At 49.4% G+C, this 18,329-nt stretch overlaps 1 protein-coding gene across 1 annotated transcript in view; it reads right to left on the minus strand.

The window, feature by feature from the left end:
* Window positions 1-13,090: 13,090 nt before the first annotated feature.
* The window catches only part of MAML1 (mastermind like transcriptional coactivator 1), a 57,873-nt gene continuing 52,634 nt past the window's right edge, over window positions 13,091-18,329 (minus strand). Inside the window, exon 5 of the mRNA XM_075542108.1 lies at window positions 13,091-16,578. Within this exon, the coding sequence (XP_075398223.1) occupies window positions 15,611-16,578 (968 nt within the window). The 3' untranslated portion in view covers window positions 13,091-15,610. The remainder of the gene's footprint in view (window positions 16,579-18,329) is intronic.

Consider the following 18,329-nt stretch of genomic DNA (forward strand, 5'->3'; position numbering starts at 1 on the left):
GCTGCCTTCCCCTGGGCTGGTTTCCTCTTCTGGGCTGTCCTGACCGGGTGCCACTTGAATGAGCACATCACGATGGCTTCTTCAGGAAGGAGCCCAGGGGCACTGGCACGAACCAGAAGCACAGGCAGTGGCCTCGGTCACAAATTCACGGAATTTGCCTCTGTTTGAGGGGCTTGGTCCCGAGTGACTTGCTAATTTCATCTTCATACGCTTACATTGATGAGCTTCCAAAAAGTTTGTGGGCAGATGCCATGTAAAGATGAATCTTCCCCCACTTACCCTTTGGAGCCCCCTGGTCCACTCAGCACCGGTGTATGCTGGGTAGTCGGCTGCTCTCCCACAGCGGGGAGTGCAGAGCTCAGGGTTGATGCAAAACCTCACCCTGCTACCCTAAGGGCCCCGGAAACCCTGGGAAGGAACGTAGGACGACGACGATGCTCTTTGTCTTCAGCTGAGTCCGTCCTCCTGTGGGTGCAGTTTAGGGGCTGCTGGTGAGGAAGGTGGCCTTTGGCTCCTGGTTCAGTGGTTCCGAGAACTTCAAATACCCGAAGAGCACCAACACTCCAATGCACTCGTGTCTCCATGCGCGATGGCTGCTTTTGCCCCACGTGTCAAACAAATGCACATGTTTTTCAAGCTCGACGACGTAGAGTGGGAGGTGGGCAGGGACAAGCCCACCTATGACGAGATCTTCTGCACCTTGTTGCCCGTCAACGGCAAGATCGCGGGCGCCAATGGGTCTAGTTACTCAGAATCCTCAAGGAGAGATGCTTATGGCCCCTGGAGGAGAAGATATAGCTGAGGGACTTTGTTAGGCGTTCGAGTTTCCCAAAAATGTACATGCAGTCAAAGCAGGGGAGAAATCAGATGAAAGTAACCCAATTTTTACATTCATGAACCAATGCTGTGCCTGAAATGTCAGTTGGTTGTTGCTGGGGGAGGGGGGCGGGGAGCGGGGAAGGGGCACTTTGCTTTTTGTTTTAACCATTCCTTGCATTATTTATATTTCCCCAAAGCTAAAGAAATACCTTTTCTATTTAAAAACAAATAAACAATAACTGTTGAAATGTGAATAAGCTCGGTAGGCTAGCGAAGTCTTGCCTCAATGTTCAGTTCCTGGTTTTGAAAATTGTCCCGTTGTCACGTAAGATGGTAATGTTTGAGGACACTGCGTGAAAGGGGCATTTGCCTGCTTGGAACTGTTATTAACATGCTTTGTTGTTGAGGATGACACAGCAGTTCCACGGTTGCTACACATACAGTGCACTGGCCTTGATTAGATCCTTGGAGTGGCACACCCTCCTCCCTCCCCCCATTCACAAGCCCACTGCGCCCCAAGGGCCCTATCTAAACTTTCAAGTTGTGCAGGTCGCTTTGACCCCGTACAGATAGTCCTTAAAAGCACATGATGCTCAAGGCAGACATTTTTACTATGTAAGCCAAATAATTGGTTTCAAGAATATCTCAGGAGATAGCTTTGGTTTAAGATTTAAAAGATGATCTCAGAGTATTATTTCAGGGTTCATCAGCTTCCGTGGCTCCAGAACATCTGGTGTATTTTAGAATTTGAAATTCTGATCTGCATTCTTCCCCCTCTCACCAGCAATTTTTGTATACAATCTTTCATCAAAATGTTCACTAATGGTGGTTGGGCCCCATCTATTTCTTCTGGTCTTGTTTCGGAAAGGGAGCGTACTGCCTTGCTAAAGTATACTTTCTATATCACAAACTTTGCAGGCTGAAAGCAAGAAAGACTTAAAGCACTTGGTGATGACATAGAAACTACAGCCTTCAGTATGGATCACACCTCAACAAAAATCCTCCCAACTGGACCAAGAAGCAGCGTCATAATAGAGAAAAGATTAAAGTTGTCAAGGATTTCATTTTACTTTTGACACCCATGAGACCGGCAGTCAAGAGAGCGTATGATGGGGCTTCGAGGATTAAGGTGAACCTGACCAGAGCCCAGGCATTTCCAATCTCCTCAGGTGTGTGGAAGTGGGACAACAAATAAGGGCGGCCAACGAAGAGCCGGTGCCTTTGCACTATGGTGTTGGTGAAAACACCAACTCTCCCTTAGATTGCAGCAGAAAAAAACAAAGTTTTGGGAAGAAGTACAGCCAGACTGCTCCCTAAAGCAAGCCTGTCCAGAAGCCATCTCGTGTGCTTTGGACATGTTTTAGCGGAGAGGCCAGTCCCTGGAGAAGGACCTCGAGCTTGGCAGAGGAGAGGGGCAGTGCCAAAGGGGCGCCTCTCGATGAGCTGGATGGGCAGAGCTGTGACCGGGAGATGCTCCAGCACGGACGGTGCTTCGCCCTGCCGAAGCCGGGCTGCTTACGAGTCAGAACCAACTGCACAGAAACTAAGGTAGCCTGAGTCTTTTCACACAACGTAGTTACAAAGATCTCTCTTACAAAATGCAGTTAGCCAAAGGTGCTTTACTGAATACGGTCTCTATGGATTTGTATAACTGGCTGCATTGCTCAAAAGCAGACAGGCTGGATGTGGAAGGCACCTAAAAGGGCCTGATAAGACTGAGCGTCTTCTCTCTCTCTCTCTCTCTCTTTAAAACTCTGTTTCTATATTTCATTTATTTCACAACGGTTTTATTGGCACATAATTTACAGGTCATACAACCGAGTAATTCAATCGTTTAATCATATCAAGAAGTGAACAATCAGTATCCTGTTATCTTAGGGCAGCTCCCCAGCCCACCTACACACCCCAAGGTTAAATCGCTCTGAAAATGAGTTGTGCAATCACGATCAGTTCTCATGCCCCCTCCCCGGTCTGGCTGAGGGTCTTCTCTTATTTACCTGATGTTAGTTATCGAACACCAGGCCTGGCTATCCAGTTAGTCAACAATGACATCTTGAGATTGGACTGTATCTTAACAAGCCTTACTGTTCTGTTTGCTTGCTCACGGCCCACAGCTGTGGTTACCCTGAAACCTGAGTTCATGAAAGACACCTATACGTGACTCCCAAAGCCTAAACTCCTAGGCCAAAGGCTCTACTCCCCATGCATTCCGATTTCCAACACGACAGCACAGAGACCCTCTGTTTCGCACTGCTGCAGACCTCCTCACTGGTATGTCTTCTACATGAAAACGTCTCTGTCTTCCTCAGACTTGGAGTGGGTAAATTGGCTGTGCTGATTCCGAATAAAATCTCAGTATTTCAGATAACACTAACCATAGAAAAAGTCACCCATCTGAAAGTTCAATGATTTTTAGTAAACTTACCAAGATTTGCAAGCATTGCCACAATCTAGTTTTAGATCTTTTTCACCACCCCAGTAAGCACCCTCATGCTTATGTAGTTTATTACAACTAATACCAATTCCCACCCTAAGCCTTAGGCAACAACGGATCTACTTTATATCCCTATATATTTGCCTTTCTATCAGTGACATCGTACAGTATGTGGTCTCTTGCGTTTGGCATAACTTGCCATAGTGTTTCTTGACGTTTATACCATTTCCACAAATTTTTGATAAGACGATTTCAAAACAAGAAAGCTTAAAAATCATGAACTACAATAAGTTTGCTGCACACACACACACACACACACACACACACCTATCCCTGGTGCAGGGGGATTAAGCTTTGGGGTATTAGTCAAAAGGTTGATGATTTAACCCACCAGCTGCTGTTCGGGAGAAAGATGAGGCTGTCTACTTCAATAAAGATTCACAGTCTCTGAAAACCTATGAAGTATTTTTACTCTCTTATAGAGTCACTGTGTATTGGAATTGATTCATGGCCAGGGGGTTGTGAATTAAATTGTGTCCTTCAAAAAGATCTAACTCATATATCTGTGTATGTGACTGTGTTAGTCTGGGTTGACTAGAGAAAAATACGTGTATAAGAAAGAGCTTTATATATAAGAGCAATTGAATATTGAGAAAACATCCCAGCCCAGTACAGATCAAGTCCATAAGTTTGGTATTAGCCCAAATGTCCAATACTAACCTATAAATTCCTCTTCAGACTCATGAAACACATGCAATGATGCTGAATGCAAGATGATCACAGGACAATGGGTGAAGTCTTGTGGATTCAGTGGTGGTAGAATCATCTCAGTGCTGGCAGGGGTTTCCACGTAGCTCTTTCAGCAACAGGGCTCTAGTGTGGCTTTATGTATCGTATCAGCTGCAAGGTCTCCCGGGAGTGAGCGTGTGTCCCACCTCCAGTGAGCTATTTATATTCTTAGTGCCTCCAAATGAGGTAATCAAACTATGACCTGATTGACAGGCTAGACTCCGCTCCTTCAATCTTAATCCTCTCTTATTGACACTGATTATGTAAATATCACAGTGACCCAGTTAGAAATAGGAGTTTATGTTAGAGAATATGGAAATAGGTGGGTCCTAAACCTAATCCTCTCTGAGTGGTGTCTTATAAAAAGGGAAAGCAGCTATAGATCGAAGTAGAAGATACTGTGGAAGGATCCAGCACCCTGGGCTGTCAGTAAGGGACAAATCCTTTCCTAGAGTCAAAGTCCTAATTTGACTTCTAACCTCCAAAAGTGAGAGACTTGTGCTTTTTAAAACGATCACTTCGGGGTATTTTGTTATGGAATCCCTAGGAAATTTAGCCAGCTGCCAGGTGGCTGGTTGGTTTCAAAGGATGGTTGTAAAAATGGCGTAGCCGAGGCATCACCTGACCTCCTCTAACTTCCTAAGGAGGAGAGAGGCTCAGCGTCAGCCCAAGCCTGATTCTTACGAAGTGAAGGTCAGGCATACCTCCTCGATAACCTTTCTACCAATTCCAACACCAATTATCCATCCCACAGCACTCTCTTCTTCTCTTCTAGATTTGACGATCTGTGGTGAGGCTCAGAGGGAAGTCACAGGCCACACAATTACAGAGCTCATTAGAAAGAAGCAGATTGCAATTCAGGTTCAAAAGCAGAAAGGGTCAATTCAGGTTCAAGATTATTGAATACTATCCTTTTTTTTTGTAGCTAGTTCAAGGATTGTTTGTTGGCCTTTAGGAGTGTTTTCCAGTCCAGTCTGTTGGGGTACCACACCCTGGCCCCAAAATCCACATTTAGCATTCCCTGGGGACCTCGCCACTCCATTCCCTTGCTGTTCTGTTGCACCCCCTTAGTGTTTTGCCTCGGTGTGGCGGGATCAGATCAGGTGCAATTCCCACACTGTGTCTCCAGTGTTGTCCCCTGTAGGGCTATGGGTCAGTGAAGGACATCATGTCTCATAGTGGGGTTGGCCATGTGGTCCTCTCTGTCGACTGGTTGTTCTATTTGGGAACATCATCCTCATGGCCTGGTGGGCCAGGATGTGCTCCACTCTTTCCTCCTTCCCCTTCATCTGCTCTTGTGTGCTCCAATCAGACATGTCCCTCTCCCAGAGCTGCAGATTCAGTGCCGTCCTTTGAAATACATTCTTCTGAGGGGAGGGGCAGGTGTCCACTTAGTAGTTTGGATTGGGGCCGGCCCCCAAGTACCATCCTTATTAAAGGAACCAAAGGGTATGATGCTTGGAGTGTTGCTGACATCCTGGCCAAGCTGTCCCATGGTGATATCATCCAGTTTGTACCTGATTGGGATCAGGTTCGAGTCTGAGGAGAGCATTTATAAGACCCTCTTGTCTTTCTGAGAGTGGGCACTGTTGTCGGGCACGCCCTGGCCCTTGTAGTGATTGGTCCTCTCATACCATAAGAATGAACTGCCCCACCCAGCTATTTTACCAGTTCTCTGACAGGACAGTCTCTTTTCCTGCCATGTCATGTCCACAGGCAGACGTCTTTCTGGCCCTCAGCCTCTCAGGTAAGTGTTACCAAGCTCTTTTAGCTCTGCCAGGTTAAGCGCCCAGATGCACTCGATTGTGTGCGCAAGCCTCGGCTCAAAGGTGCTCTGCCCTGGCTCTGAGTCTGCACACCCAGCTCCAGCAGTGCCCAGAGGCATCCTGCTCTGCCAGCAAGCCTCGACCTTAAGGTGCTCAGCCATCTCCCGCTATGGGCTGAGCAGCCAACAACATGGACTCCCACTAGGCCCTCAGTTCTGGGTGGCCATTTCAGTCATTCCGCTGTTGCAGCTCTCGTTTTGTCTTCTGGTTTGAGGAGGTTCTCAGAATAAGAATCCTTTCACTTCTTCTTGGGTGCCCGGAGGTCCTGCTTCTGCTCGTGCTGAGAATGGATCTCTTTTAAGCCTTTCAGGATGGCAAAACTGACCAATCCTTTCACTAGGGTGCAGTACACCTTATTTGCCTGGCCCCATCTCTACAGGGTACCATGAACATTATTTACATTATTAGCAAGCTATCCAATCCCCACTGGGGGCCCTGAGCATACTAATTTGGCCCCAAACCAACTGCAATGGAGTCAACGCTGACTCATAGTAACTCCATAGGACAGATTAGAACTGCCCCATTGGGTTTCTGAGACTTGAATCTTTATGAGAATGGACAGACTCATTTTCCCCCTGCAGAGCAATTAGTGGATTCAAACCACTGATGACACGGTGATCAGGTCCATGTCTAACTACACCACTAAGGCTCCTGAAGTGATGGTTGGAGCTTCAAAGCTGTCTACTCCCAGGAAGGTTTACAGCCTTGAAATTGCCATTAGTAGTGGGCTTGAGGTTTTGCTTGCTTTTTGAAAGTCATCTCCTTGCTATTGAGAGCCCAGTTGTGCAGGTAACCACAGCAGCAGTTACCTGTCTGGTGGCGGGGTTGGCTGGCTGGAACCTAGAGTATGGGTCAGAGGCCTGCGAATCAGCTACAAGCAAGGGGAAAGCACCAGTCTTACTTAACAAGGAGGCAAGGGCCACTCTGCTGGCCAGAGGGCTTGGAGTCAGTCCTGAGGGTGAACATCCAAGATGCCCCCATTCCCCTAGTCAGGAGCAATGAGCTTGGTGCCCCCAATTCGGCAGCTTGAAAATCCAGCTCCCTTGGAGTTGCACCAGTCTTACTTATTGGCCTGACGAAGGTCCCTCCATCTGGGCTGCCCTCCTAGCTCCTGCCCAAGAGGCCCCTCCTTTCACTAAGGACGCCTACCCTCAGGCCTACTCTTCCAGAGCCTAATCTTTAGACTTCATTTACACTTCCTCAAAGCCTCCGCTTTCTGAGCCTTCTCTTTTCCCAATGAAGCTTTAACCCAGGGGTCCTCAAACTTTTTAAACAGGGGGCCAGTTCACGGTCCCTCAGACCCATTGGAGGGCTGGACTATAGGTGTTTTTTTTTTTTTTAAAACCTATGAACAAATTCCTATGCACACTGCACACATCTTATTTTGAAGTAAAAAACAAATGGGGCAAAAACACCTGGCAGGCCGGATTAAAACTGTCCTTGGCGGGCGGCATGTGGCCCGCAGGCCATAGTTTGAGGACCCCTGAAACCCAAGCTCACTTTAGCACATCAAAACTCTGTATAACTCCCCTGCCTGCTAGCCAGGCTGGCTGGGATAGCAAACCCAAACTCACTGTCACCTGACACATAGCCCCCCGGAGCACAGAGTAGCCCTGCTCTGAGTTTCTGAGACTGTAGAGATGAAAGCCTTATTTTGTTTCTTTCCTCACAGGAGTAGAAAGCCTCGTCTTTTTCTCACAGAGCGAGGCTGGTGGTTTCAAACTGCCAACTTTGTGGTTAGGGGCCCAACATAGCCCAATACGCCACCAGGGCTCCTCAGCCGGATGGTACGCCACCTGGAAATCTCATTTCAGAACCTGCTCTCAGAGACGACACCCTGTACCACTGTCGGAAACAAATGTGGGTAGAGGTTAGCACACAAGGAACAGCACCTGGTGAGCAAAGAGGTCGAACTGAGATCCAGGTATAAGAGAAGACAATCCCACAGGATCTCTGGAGCTGGGGTGGCCCTTTGAGGGTACCCTAACTTGAGACAAGGGACTGGGCCTTCATACGCCTCAACTGACCAGTTCCTGGATACTGGCCGGGGCACACCCCTGGGCAAGGCAGTTCCTTTCCACGGAAGGCGATTCTCCAAGAGACTCCTGTGAACCAGCACTGGTGGCAACCAGCGTAAGGGAGTGCCTGAGTCCTGACGGGGAACCCAGTGGTGATGATGGCGCCCACTACAACTGCCAGCTGAGCCAACCGCCTCCTTGGGGCAGGCACAAGATGCTCCGTGCCTGGCGTTTCATAGGTCTGCAGGGACAGGCACCGGCCTTGCCAAGCTGTGGACTCTGGCTCTAGAATTCTGGTGATGTCAACAGCCGACCCTCCCAGATAACAACCATACACACGGCCATCGCCATTGAGCAGGTCTGACTCACCATGGACACGTGTTGCAAAGGATCAAACTGGGCTTTCTGCGGCGTCCTTTTTATGGAAGCAGTTCCCCAGGCTTCTCTCCCTCAGCCTGAGTGGGTTTGAACCACTCACCTTTTGGTTAGTAGACGAGTGCAAATCATTTATGCCATGCAGGGACCTTCCTTGTAGTAGTGCCAGAGGGCAGTTAAAAGTGGGAGTGAGGAAAGAAAAGTCAGGAGCAGAAATTGGAGGTGGTTTTTGATTTTATTATTATTAATCATTTTATTGGGGCTCTTAAAAATCTTTGAACAATCCACCACTCAGTTGGATCATGCACACTTGTCCGTACGGCTTTGCCACCATCCAGAGCGTGAGGAGTCCTTAAGACGGTGCTGGAGGTTCCGTTCTCAGTGAGAGGCTGGGGAAGGCTGCAGTGTACAGTGGGCGCCCTCAATCTAGTTGGAGCTTTCACTTAGCAGTCAGCCTGCAGTGAATCCTTTCTGATCACTGACCAGCAATGCAAGAAACTGCCGTCAACCACAGTGAGTTCACTGAAGCTCCCCTGGCTAGCCCCGGGAAGGACAATGTCGTCCCGAGGAATTTTCCAGGCTGTGGAAATTGGGCTAGTGTCATGGTCGAGTCAGTGTTGGACTGCTAACGGAGAGGTGGGAGACAGAGGAGGCGCTCTGCTCCTGTAAAGATGGAGTGTCAGGTCACTCTGAGTCAGAATGGACCCAATGGCAGTGGGCCAGGCCACATGATGATGAGCCCTTTGCTAAACTTTTCTAATCTGTAAGACACACAGATCCCAATCACGGGCCTTTCCTGGTTCTGTCTCCTGCCTGCAGCTGTGATGCATTGATCTGTCACCAATCATGAGCTTGTGACACTTTCCTTTTGTTCCCTGTCCTACTTAAGTAGCCGCGTGACTCTCAGAATCCTTGGGCATCACTATGATCTCATGCGTGGACAGGGATGATCCTTCATCCTGATGATCTGTCTTTGTTCTGCTTAAGACTTCCCGGGTCTCTAGAATTTGGAGTCTTTTTTGCCCCTCTATGAAGCAGACACTTTTGTTCGGGACACCCGCCTGCAAAGTGGTGTTAGAGGGGTGAAGACAAAGGGGGAAGGCTCCGGTAAGCACATTTGAGACAGGCTGCAACTGTCCACCCTCCGTGTGCTGGCCAGGGGAGCACTCGGAACTCTAGTTAAGTTCAGCAACTCATCTTGGGCCAAGCTCACAGGCCACCACCGTTCGCGCCTTTCAATTGCTATGGCCACAAATACTGGCCAGTCGTAAGCAGGTTTCTTGATACAGTTAACCAAGGCGGATATGGATGAATCCCAAGGTATCTTCTGGGATGGGACAAGCTGAAGCCCCCAGCAGGTTAGTCAAGGACCTAGAATAGTCCTACCCTACAGTTGGGTCACTATAGTACCCCTAATCACAGGGCAGGAGGCCAGAGCCCACTCCCCTGCTCTAGGCAGGGCTTGGGTTTGTTACACATAGACACCTGTTGGGCAGCCTGCCTTAGCCTTCTTTGCGTTCTCGCCCCCTCATCATCAGCACCTCACTCCTTGGGGAACTTGCTGCCACATCCCATATGGTCTCCAGACCTCTCCAGTTAAATACTCTCTCTGCAGTGTTCTGGCCTCAGTCCTGGTAGTGCAATGGGTCAAACATTGAATTGTTAACCTGAAAATGGGGATTCAATGCTACCAACTGATCTATGGTAGAAAGAGGAGGCTGTTGGTTTTGGAAATATTAAAAAAATCATTTTATGGGGGGCTCATACAACTCATATCACAATCTATCGTCAAGCACATGTTGCCATCATTATTCGCAAAACATTTTCTTTCTACTTGAACCCTTGGTATCAGCTCATTTTTTACCCCTCCCTCCCTAACCCTCCCTCCCTCCCTTCCTCCCTCAGGAACCCTTGATAATTTAGAAATTATTATTATTGGTAAAGATTTACAGTCTTGGAAACTCTATAGGGACAGTTCAACTCTGATCTTACAGGCCTGATACGAGTCAGAATCAACTCAGGGGTAGTTTTTGGTTTTGGTAAAAGACATTGCCCCCAAAGCCCTAGTCCATTGGCTCCAGTTGCGACACCGTCTTAAGTTGCACTGGTTTCTTCTCTAATATCTGTTGTTGTTAGCTGCTATTGAGCTGACCGCACAGTAGAACAAGATGCTGTCTGTGAGAGCCATCCCAAAGCTCAATCGTGGGTTAGACTATTGGGATCCACAGTGTTTTCACTGGCTGCTTTTGGGAAGTACACATACCACCAGGCCTTTCTTCCTAGTTCTCCTTAGTCTGGAAGCTTCAATGAAATCTGGTCAACATCAAAATAGCAGATTCCTACCAGCATATGGGCAGTGGCTGGGCCTGAGGTATGAGCACTGGCTAACACTCCAAATTACTACACTTCTGCTAAGCAGGCATCCCCAGTTCACCCAGAGGATACCTCCCTCCACTCCCCACCTCCACGCACACAGAGCTAGGCCAGATCACACAGGACACATTACATAGCTGGTACACACAAGAGCAGTAACTGAAAATGTTGTTTCAGGCACGTAACACCCCAAGTGCAAATAGTTTCAGTAACCTACCTCACTCAAGGTTGTTGACTGGTCTAAAGAGAGTCCCCAAGACTTCCCTTTTCAGACTGTATTCTGTCCAGACAGCTGCCATTGGATGTGTGACTCCAGTCCTGGTCAGTGAGCCCCTCTAATGCAAATGAGCTCCCAAACTCACTGCCACCAAGTGGGTTCCGACTCACAGGGACCCTACAGGACAGAGTAGAATGGCCCCTTTGGGTTTCTAAGACTTCCAGTCTCTACAGGGTTGAAGACAGCCTCTTCTTTCACCCAGACTCACCGGTGGCTGAACCACTGAGCTTGCAGCTAGCAGCTCAGTGCACTGCTCACTACACCCCTCCAGGTTATTTATTTTGGTCCCTTCAGACAGGAGTCTCTCCATCTCTTGGGCTTGAAGCTCAAACAAATATTTTAATTGGCAGATGAATCCAGGTCTCCTGCATGGAAGACAAGAATTCTTCTACTGAACCAAGACCCTCTTCCCAACCCCCACTGCTCTGAAATCATTTCACCCATCTGTGACATCTCCTTCGCAGGGACCTTGCCCTCCTTGCTGCTGTCTTCTCGACTCCTAGTACAGTGCCTGGTCCCAGCAGTAACCCTCTCACCTGGAGCCTGCCATCGGGTGTGAGCCTGGCTGGGCAGGGGCACTCTTACCCAGGCAAGTGGCCCAGGGAAGCTATAAGATGCCCAGAGCTGCAGACGTTACCTGGTGACATTAACCACAGCAGATATCAGTGTATTTCTGGGTGACGGGGCTGGTGCATAAGATTTTAAAATATAGTGTGGGTCTCTGTAGCTGAAATAAGACTGGGGAGATGAGTTGAAGTAGGGTATGGTTTTGTGGGTTTGTTACATTATTTTTGCATGTTTGAAATTCTCCCTAAAAAGGGGAGTCACAGAAGGAACTTTTTAATTCGATTAGCCACATTTCGCTTCTACTGGCCCACTTGAGAACCCTAAAGCAGCCCTGGTGGTTTAGTGGTTATGTATTGGTCTGAGATCCCAAAGGTCTGCACTTCGAAACCATGAGCCCCTTTTCAGGACAAAGATGGGGCTTTCTACACCTGTACACAGTCTCAGAAACTCACAGGAACAGCTCTACCCTGTCCGAGGGTCACTATGAGTCGGCATTGCCTTGATAGCATTGAGTTTTTTAAACAAAACCATCATTCCATGTTACATGAGTTAAAACTGTGGTAAATATTTACATTTCAAGGACGCTTAATGGTATAAGGGGTTACATGTTGGGCTGCTAACTGCAAGGTCAATAGTTCGAAACCACCAGTAGATCTGTCAGAGGAAGACGACGCTTTCTGCTTCCACAAAGGGCAGTTCTATAGTCCACAGCAGAGCTATAAGGTGGCATGGTCTCTCATCACACGTCAGCTCTATCATTCATCGTGGTGAATCTGACCAGCAGCAGTAGCCCACGTCATTCAGATTCTCATTTCAGGTGATGAGTCAACCCTGACTCACAGCCAATGCCCCTCCTGAGTCATCCTCGTTGCTGCCATGTTTGAGCCCATCATTGCAACCCCGGGCTCAGTCCATCTCGTGGAGGTCTCCCTCTTCCTGACCAAGCACCATGCCCTTCTCCAGGGACGGGTCCCTCCTAACCTGCCCAAAGTCCATAAGATGAAGCCTTGCCATCTGGGCCTCTAAGTAGCATTCTGGCTGTACTTCTAATGAGGACAATCTGTATCCCATACCATGCTGTGAATTCTTGTAAAAGGCTTCAGGAGAGTTTTGAATTTATTTTCCTTTCCTGAGCCTTATCGAGCAAGGCTGTCAATATGGTCTTATCTGTTGCACTTTCTCATTTCGAGTCTTGTAATTGTACCTTCTGATTCTGTCACATGGTGTTCCCTTACCCCAGCCTTCCTCAGGCCACACCACTCTTCTCCCCTCTCCTGGGGCCACTGACTCACTCCCTGTAAAACCAGAAGGCACACCCCGAGCAAGTTCAAGGCCTCTGACCTGGCCAAGGTAGAACCATCACTGAGTTACCTAGTCCAACTTTGCTCACACTGGACACAGGGAATCGATGACACACAGGCAGAGGGCAGAGTTCTCTGAACAACTCGTTTTCTAATAGCTATCGCTGGACAACAACAGTCTGCTGAGGCTGCGACCAAACACCCCCACAATGGCACTAAAGGCCACTAAATCACAAAACTGCAACCATCAAATGCAATATCTGTACACAGACCTGCTCTTCACCTTGCCCCGCCCCAGTAGTCACACACAAAGTCAGTTTCCATACTAGCAAAATACTTTTATTATTTTTATAATGATAAAACAAGGAAAGTAAAGATTTCTTTTTGGTGTATACCAGAGTTAAAGGGAAGTAGAAGAATAGGGGGATTAATAGGATTTTTATGTACTTTGAAGACAATAAAAAGTTAACAATACCAATTGTTGCCATAAAACTTATTGTAGCGCCCCAAAAACACATATATAAAGGATCATAGTTTTAAAATCTATAAAAGTAAAAAATATACAGTCAGATCTAACTCTTATTCCATCTTTAATATAAAACTGTAAACATTTATTTACACAAAGCAAATGTGTATAACCAAAGTTCGAGCACCCTTTGCATGTGAGCCCTGGCTCTGGGGAGTGAGGAGCTGCATGGTTGCTCTTCCAACTAACCAGAAACCAGCCTCATAAATAAAGCCACGGCAGCTCCCTGGGGGTGGGGGAGACGACCGGCTCCCTCCCCCAAGAATCACATTTTATTGCTATGACACTGCAGCGAGAGAGACACGATCAAGGCCCCACCCCCTCCTGTCTCCCCAGCCCCAGACCCCATGGGGCAAGTGGGGTCATGCCCTTCCCTGCGGCCTCCCAGGGTCAGAGGTGGGCAGCAGCCAGAGGGAGGCTCACAGAGGAACAGGATCCGGAACCAGCCCGAGGCCTGGCTATTTTTGGTAGAAGACACATGGAAGCCACCCTTTTCGCCTTAGATTGGGGAATTCACTCTGAGGGTGGAGTCTTCACTGGCTTTCTGAGTCATTCCCTTCTTTGAGAGCTAAATTCAGCATCGGGGAAGACTGGGAGGGTGTTTATGGGGAAATGGCCCACACACCACCCACGGTGGCAAATGGCTATTAGAGAAGAGGGTTGGAGGGCACGCATACCCTCGCTGAAAAAGGCACGGCTGGTGCAAAATAATTACTGAAGTGTGTGCAGTCCCCACCCCACCCCCCGTAACGTAACTCAGGGCCTTCACGGGAATACTGTCTGTTTCCACACCCAGTCCTCACTGGTCTGCTGAGATTTCCAGGACACGAACTGGGGCCGAGCTTTCCCCACAGACCGCTCTCTTCAGTGCTGTTTTCCTCTCCAGCACTGTTTCAGAGGGTCTCACCCTGCGCTTACCATTTTGCTTTCCTCCTATGGAAGTGCTCACTCCATCTCTGTTCCCCACAGACAGCCCATCATGTAATACTCTACTTTTCGGAATCTCAGCTTAGTCAAATTCATTCATCCACAGACCTTAAGAGAAAAAATCCACTGGACCCTTTAGAAAGGACATGTTAGTGTTATAAAGCAATTCTCTCTTAAAAAGTGCAAGTCATCTGATGAGGGGAGGGGAGGGCAGAAGAGAGTCATAAAGCAGTGGCGTCCCTCCTCTGCGACCCCCACCCCAAATCCATCCCATCCATTGGGACATTCCTGCTTTCTGGGGAGGAGTGGGCCCCGCTTCCTCACAATGCTTGGGTTCCCTACGGAATTTTAACGACCCTTCTTTCCCCCTCCAGTCTAGTATGTCATTTGCCCTTAGTTTTTCATGTTGGCTGGAGAGAGGAAGAAAGGGGCCAGGAGGTCATGGGAAATGAAGGCGGGGTGAAGGGAGACATCTGTGCACCATGACACAAAGACCACGTCTCTAACAGGCCAAACACCAGTTTCCCGAGAAACTCGAGGAGGTGCAAGGGCTGGGACACATAAGGACACAGGAATCCTATGTAGCCAATTTTACCAGTGACCCTGGAAGAGGTGCTCCTTCACTTAAGGGGATTGTCTTGGGTCCTTTGACCAAGGGTGGGGCAAAGGAGGGGCTGCTCAAGGTGAGGTCGGGGCTTCCCAAATGTCACCAGGAAGAAGCCCCTGCTGTGAGCAGGTGGGGACACTGGGGACCAGGTCTGGGGCACAGATCAGGGCCTCTCGCAACAACACTACTCCGGCCTGGCCTCTGCAGGAAAGCCTGCACTTACGGCCGCACAGAGAAAGTTGATAAAGTAGAAGAAAACCGTACGTGTTCAATGCCCTTAATCAATTTAAACCACCACCTAACCTATGCTTAAAAACAATCTTTCCTATGTGATCCGCTGCAAGCAACTCTGCCGTGTCAAGTTTCAACAAAAACTTATCCCCAAACTGGGCAAGCGGAGAAGCCTGGGGTGATGTGGACGTGATGGCACAGATGTCCTGGAAGCCTGTCACTGTGGAGTTCAGTGTGGTTTCTGCTGCATCTGGGGTCATCTGGATGGAAAACCCTCTTTATAGACACTTCCCTGCTGTCCCAACACCAGATCATGAAGCCAGCAAATGGGCTGGGGCCAGCCCAACAGGCCACAACTGCTGGCCTGGGGCCATGTGCCCAAAGCGCCTGCCCCCAGGGAGGGCCCTCAGACTGGGCTCTGGCCCCACCCCCCTCACTCTGTGCCATGGGCTTTTGGTCCAAAGCAGTTTGTTCTTTGTTGAATCTGAGAACAAAAATATAGGCTTGTATGAATACTCAGAAGACCTTAAAATCTACTCATTACTGTGATCCTAGAAGGTCATCCAAATCATTAATCCATTCTTCTGAAGTCCTATTTTTCAGCAGGGAGTCTATCAGGTCGGCGTCCCCAGGCATGCTGGGCAGACCACTGCTCCCTGGCTGCCCGCCATAGGCAAAGGACAGCTCCTGGCCGGCAGTCCGCACTGCGTAGCCCTGGGCACAGTGCAGCCCCGCCCGCGTTCCCATCTGTGGGGCTGGGCTCTGACTGAAGGACCCCATCTCAGGCACAGCTTGGCTCAGTCCTGGGAGGACCTGTGATGGGGGTCCCTGTGGAGGTGTTGGCGCAGGCGCGCTGGTCCTCTGCTGTGTGTTCAGGGAGGGCAGCATGGCCCCGGCCGTAGGTGCTGAGCTCATGGGCGCCATGGGTCTGCTGGGCATCACTTGGGAGAACTGTGGGTTGGGCATTTTCAGGTGGGCCTGCTGCATGCGGAAACTGGAGGCCGCGGTGAAGGGGCTCACGCCGGGGCCTCCCTGGGTCTGGCCACTCAGGTTTGGCATTCCCTGATGCTGCCACGAGGGAGTCTGTCCCCCCATGGCTGCTGAAACTCTTGGGACCTGTGCCTTGGTTAAAGCTGAGTTCAGGGCCCCTTTACTGTGCTGCTGGGAGAGGCCAGAGGTCCCCAGAGAGTTCTGCCCATAGGCAGCCGAGATGGAGGTGTTCTGGCCCACGGTGGCCTGCCGTGGAATGTGGGTGTGTCCATTGGTGGGCTGTTGGGGGGCCTGGGCAACCATCTGTGCTATGCCCGATGTCATCCCATAGAGGCCACTCTGGGAGCCAGCAAACTGAGCCATACCCCGATCCTGCTGGCCCGAGCTGGAGGGCAGAGAGGAAACCGAACCGTGTCCAGGGCCCATTGGTAGGAGAGTCCCAGTCTGAGAGAACGTTCGAGGACAGCTGGAGTTAGATGGACCCAAGTTATTCATGCCGGGCACAGAAGCAGAGGAACCTGGAGGGAAGAGGAAACCAGGTCAACCACTGGGCATTTCTAGAGCTCTGTTTTGGTGCTGCCCACTAGCCAGTCACACACACGGAGTAAACAGTTGGGGGAAAGAATGGTGGGGAATCCAAGGATCAGCCACTCACTTTTGAAACATCCAGCAAACCTCTGCTACCTGGTGGGCCCCAGGCTGGGCAGTGGGAACTTACAAGTGAACCCAGCTAAGGGCCTGCCGTTGGAAGGCAGAGGGTAGGGGTAGGGGTATAGGGCATTACTATGTGGTGCCATTAAGGTAGTACCAGGCTTTGCAGCAACCACAGAGCACCAAGGGCCAGAGTCAATGTCCTCCAGGATTTGTGGAGGTGTCATAGTGCAATGGATTTTAAACGAGGAGTCGTGTGGGAGAGGAGGATGATGAGTAGAGACAAGAATGTGTGCAAAAGCACAGAGGTACGGAGAGGCAGTCTGCACAGACGCTTCAAGAGGCTGGCCAGGGATTACGAGGTGTGGGGGCAGTGTGCAGAAAACTGGAGGAAGAGTTGAAGCCAGGTTTGGAAGATGCTGTGCTTAGGAACAGGGCCATGGCTCAGACCTTGCTGTCAGAGCCACACAGATGAGGAGACACCCAAAATGGAGCACTAGGATGGGGCTAAATGAGGGCAACTCTGTGAGACACCAGGCCACATCCAACAAGGTATACCTGAGACTGACAAGGGAAGGAGAATTCTAGAATAGAAGGACGAATTCACTAGATATTTACGGAGCACCTACTGTGAGGTGGGGTGGCAGGCACTGGCTGGCAGACAATGAGCCCAAGAGGTCACTGTCCTCAGGGAACTTGCTGTGAAGTGCTTCTGGTCTAAGCAGCTGATGCATAGAGACTTAAGACTTAGAACGTTGTTTCTCTTCCTCCTTTCTCTACAGCCCCCTACACAAACTCGAGTAGAGGAAGGAAATGAGAGCTGAAACAATCTCTCTCTTACTAAGCCTTCCCAACCATGTTAGGGAGACTGAAGACCCAGGCTTTTGAACTGCCTGCCAACGTGAATGCCCATGTGGGGGGGGGGAGGGGGAGAAAGAGAGAGAGAGAGAGAGAGAGAGAGAGAGAGAGAGAGAGAGAGAGAGAGAGAGAGAGAGACCTACACTCTTCTAGGAAGAGCTAAGAGGGCAGGTAAAGACCAGATTTTACTGCGCACATCAACCTCTCTCTTCATTTTTAGAGCAACAACCCACGCAGGGAGCTTAGTCCCCTGAGCACACCAGAGATGACGGCATGCTTCCTGCCCTTTCTGGCCACCACTCACCACCAATGTCATCTGTGACACCACAGTGAACACAGAGGAAGAAAGAAAAAAACAAATGGCTACACGAATGCATTAAGTCTCTCTCTGAAAAACAGGAGGGGATCTTTGTTTTTTAAGAGCCGGCTAAGAGAAGACATTTTCTTTTTTTTTTCTTCTTTTACATTTTATTAGGGACTCATACAGCTCTTATCACAATCCACACATATACATACATCAATTGTACAAAGCACATCCATACATTCTTTGCCCTAATCACTCTCAAAGCATTTGCTCTCCACTTAAGCCCTCTGCATCAGGTCCTCTTTTTTTTCCCCCTCCCTCCCCGCTACCCCCTCCCTCATGAGCCCTTGATAATCCACAGATTGTTATTTTGTCATATCTTTCCCTATCCGGAGTCTCCCTTCCCCCCTTCTCTGCTGTCCGTCTCCCAGGGAGGAGGTCACATGTGGATCCTTG

This window comes from Tenrec ecaudatus, chromosome 2, assembly GCF_050624435.1.
Source record: "Tenrec ecaudatus isolate mTenEca1 chromosome 2, mTenEca1.hap1, whole genome shotgun sequence".
NCBI lineage: Eukaryota > Metazoa > Chordata > Mammalia > Afrosoricida > Tenrecidae > Tenrec > Tenrec ecaudatus.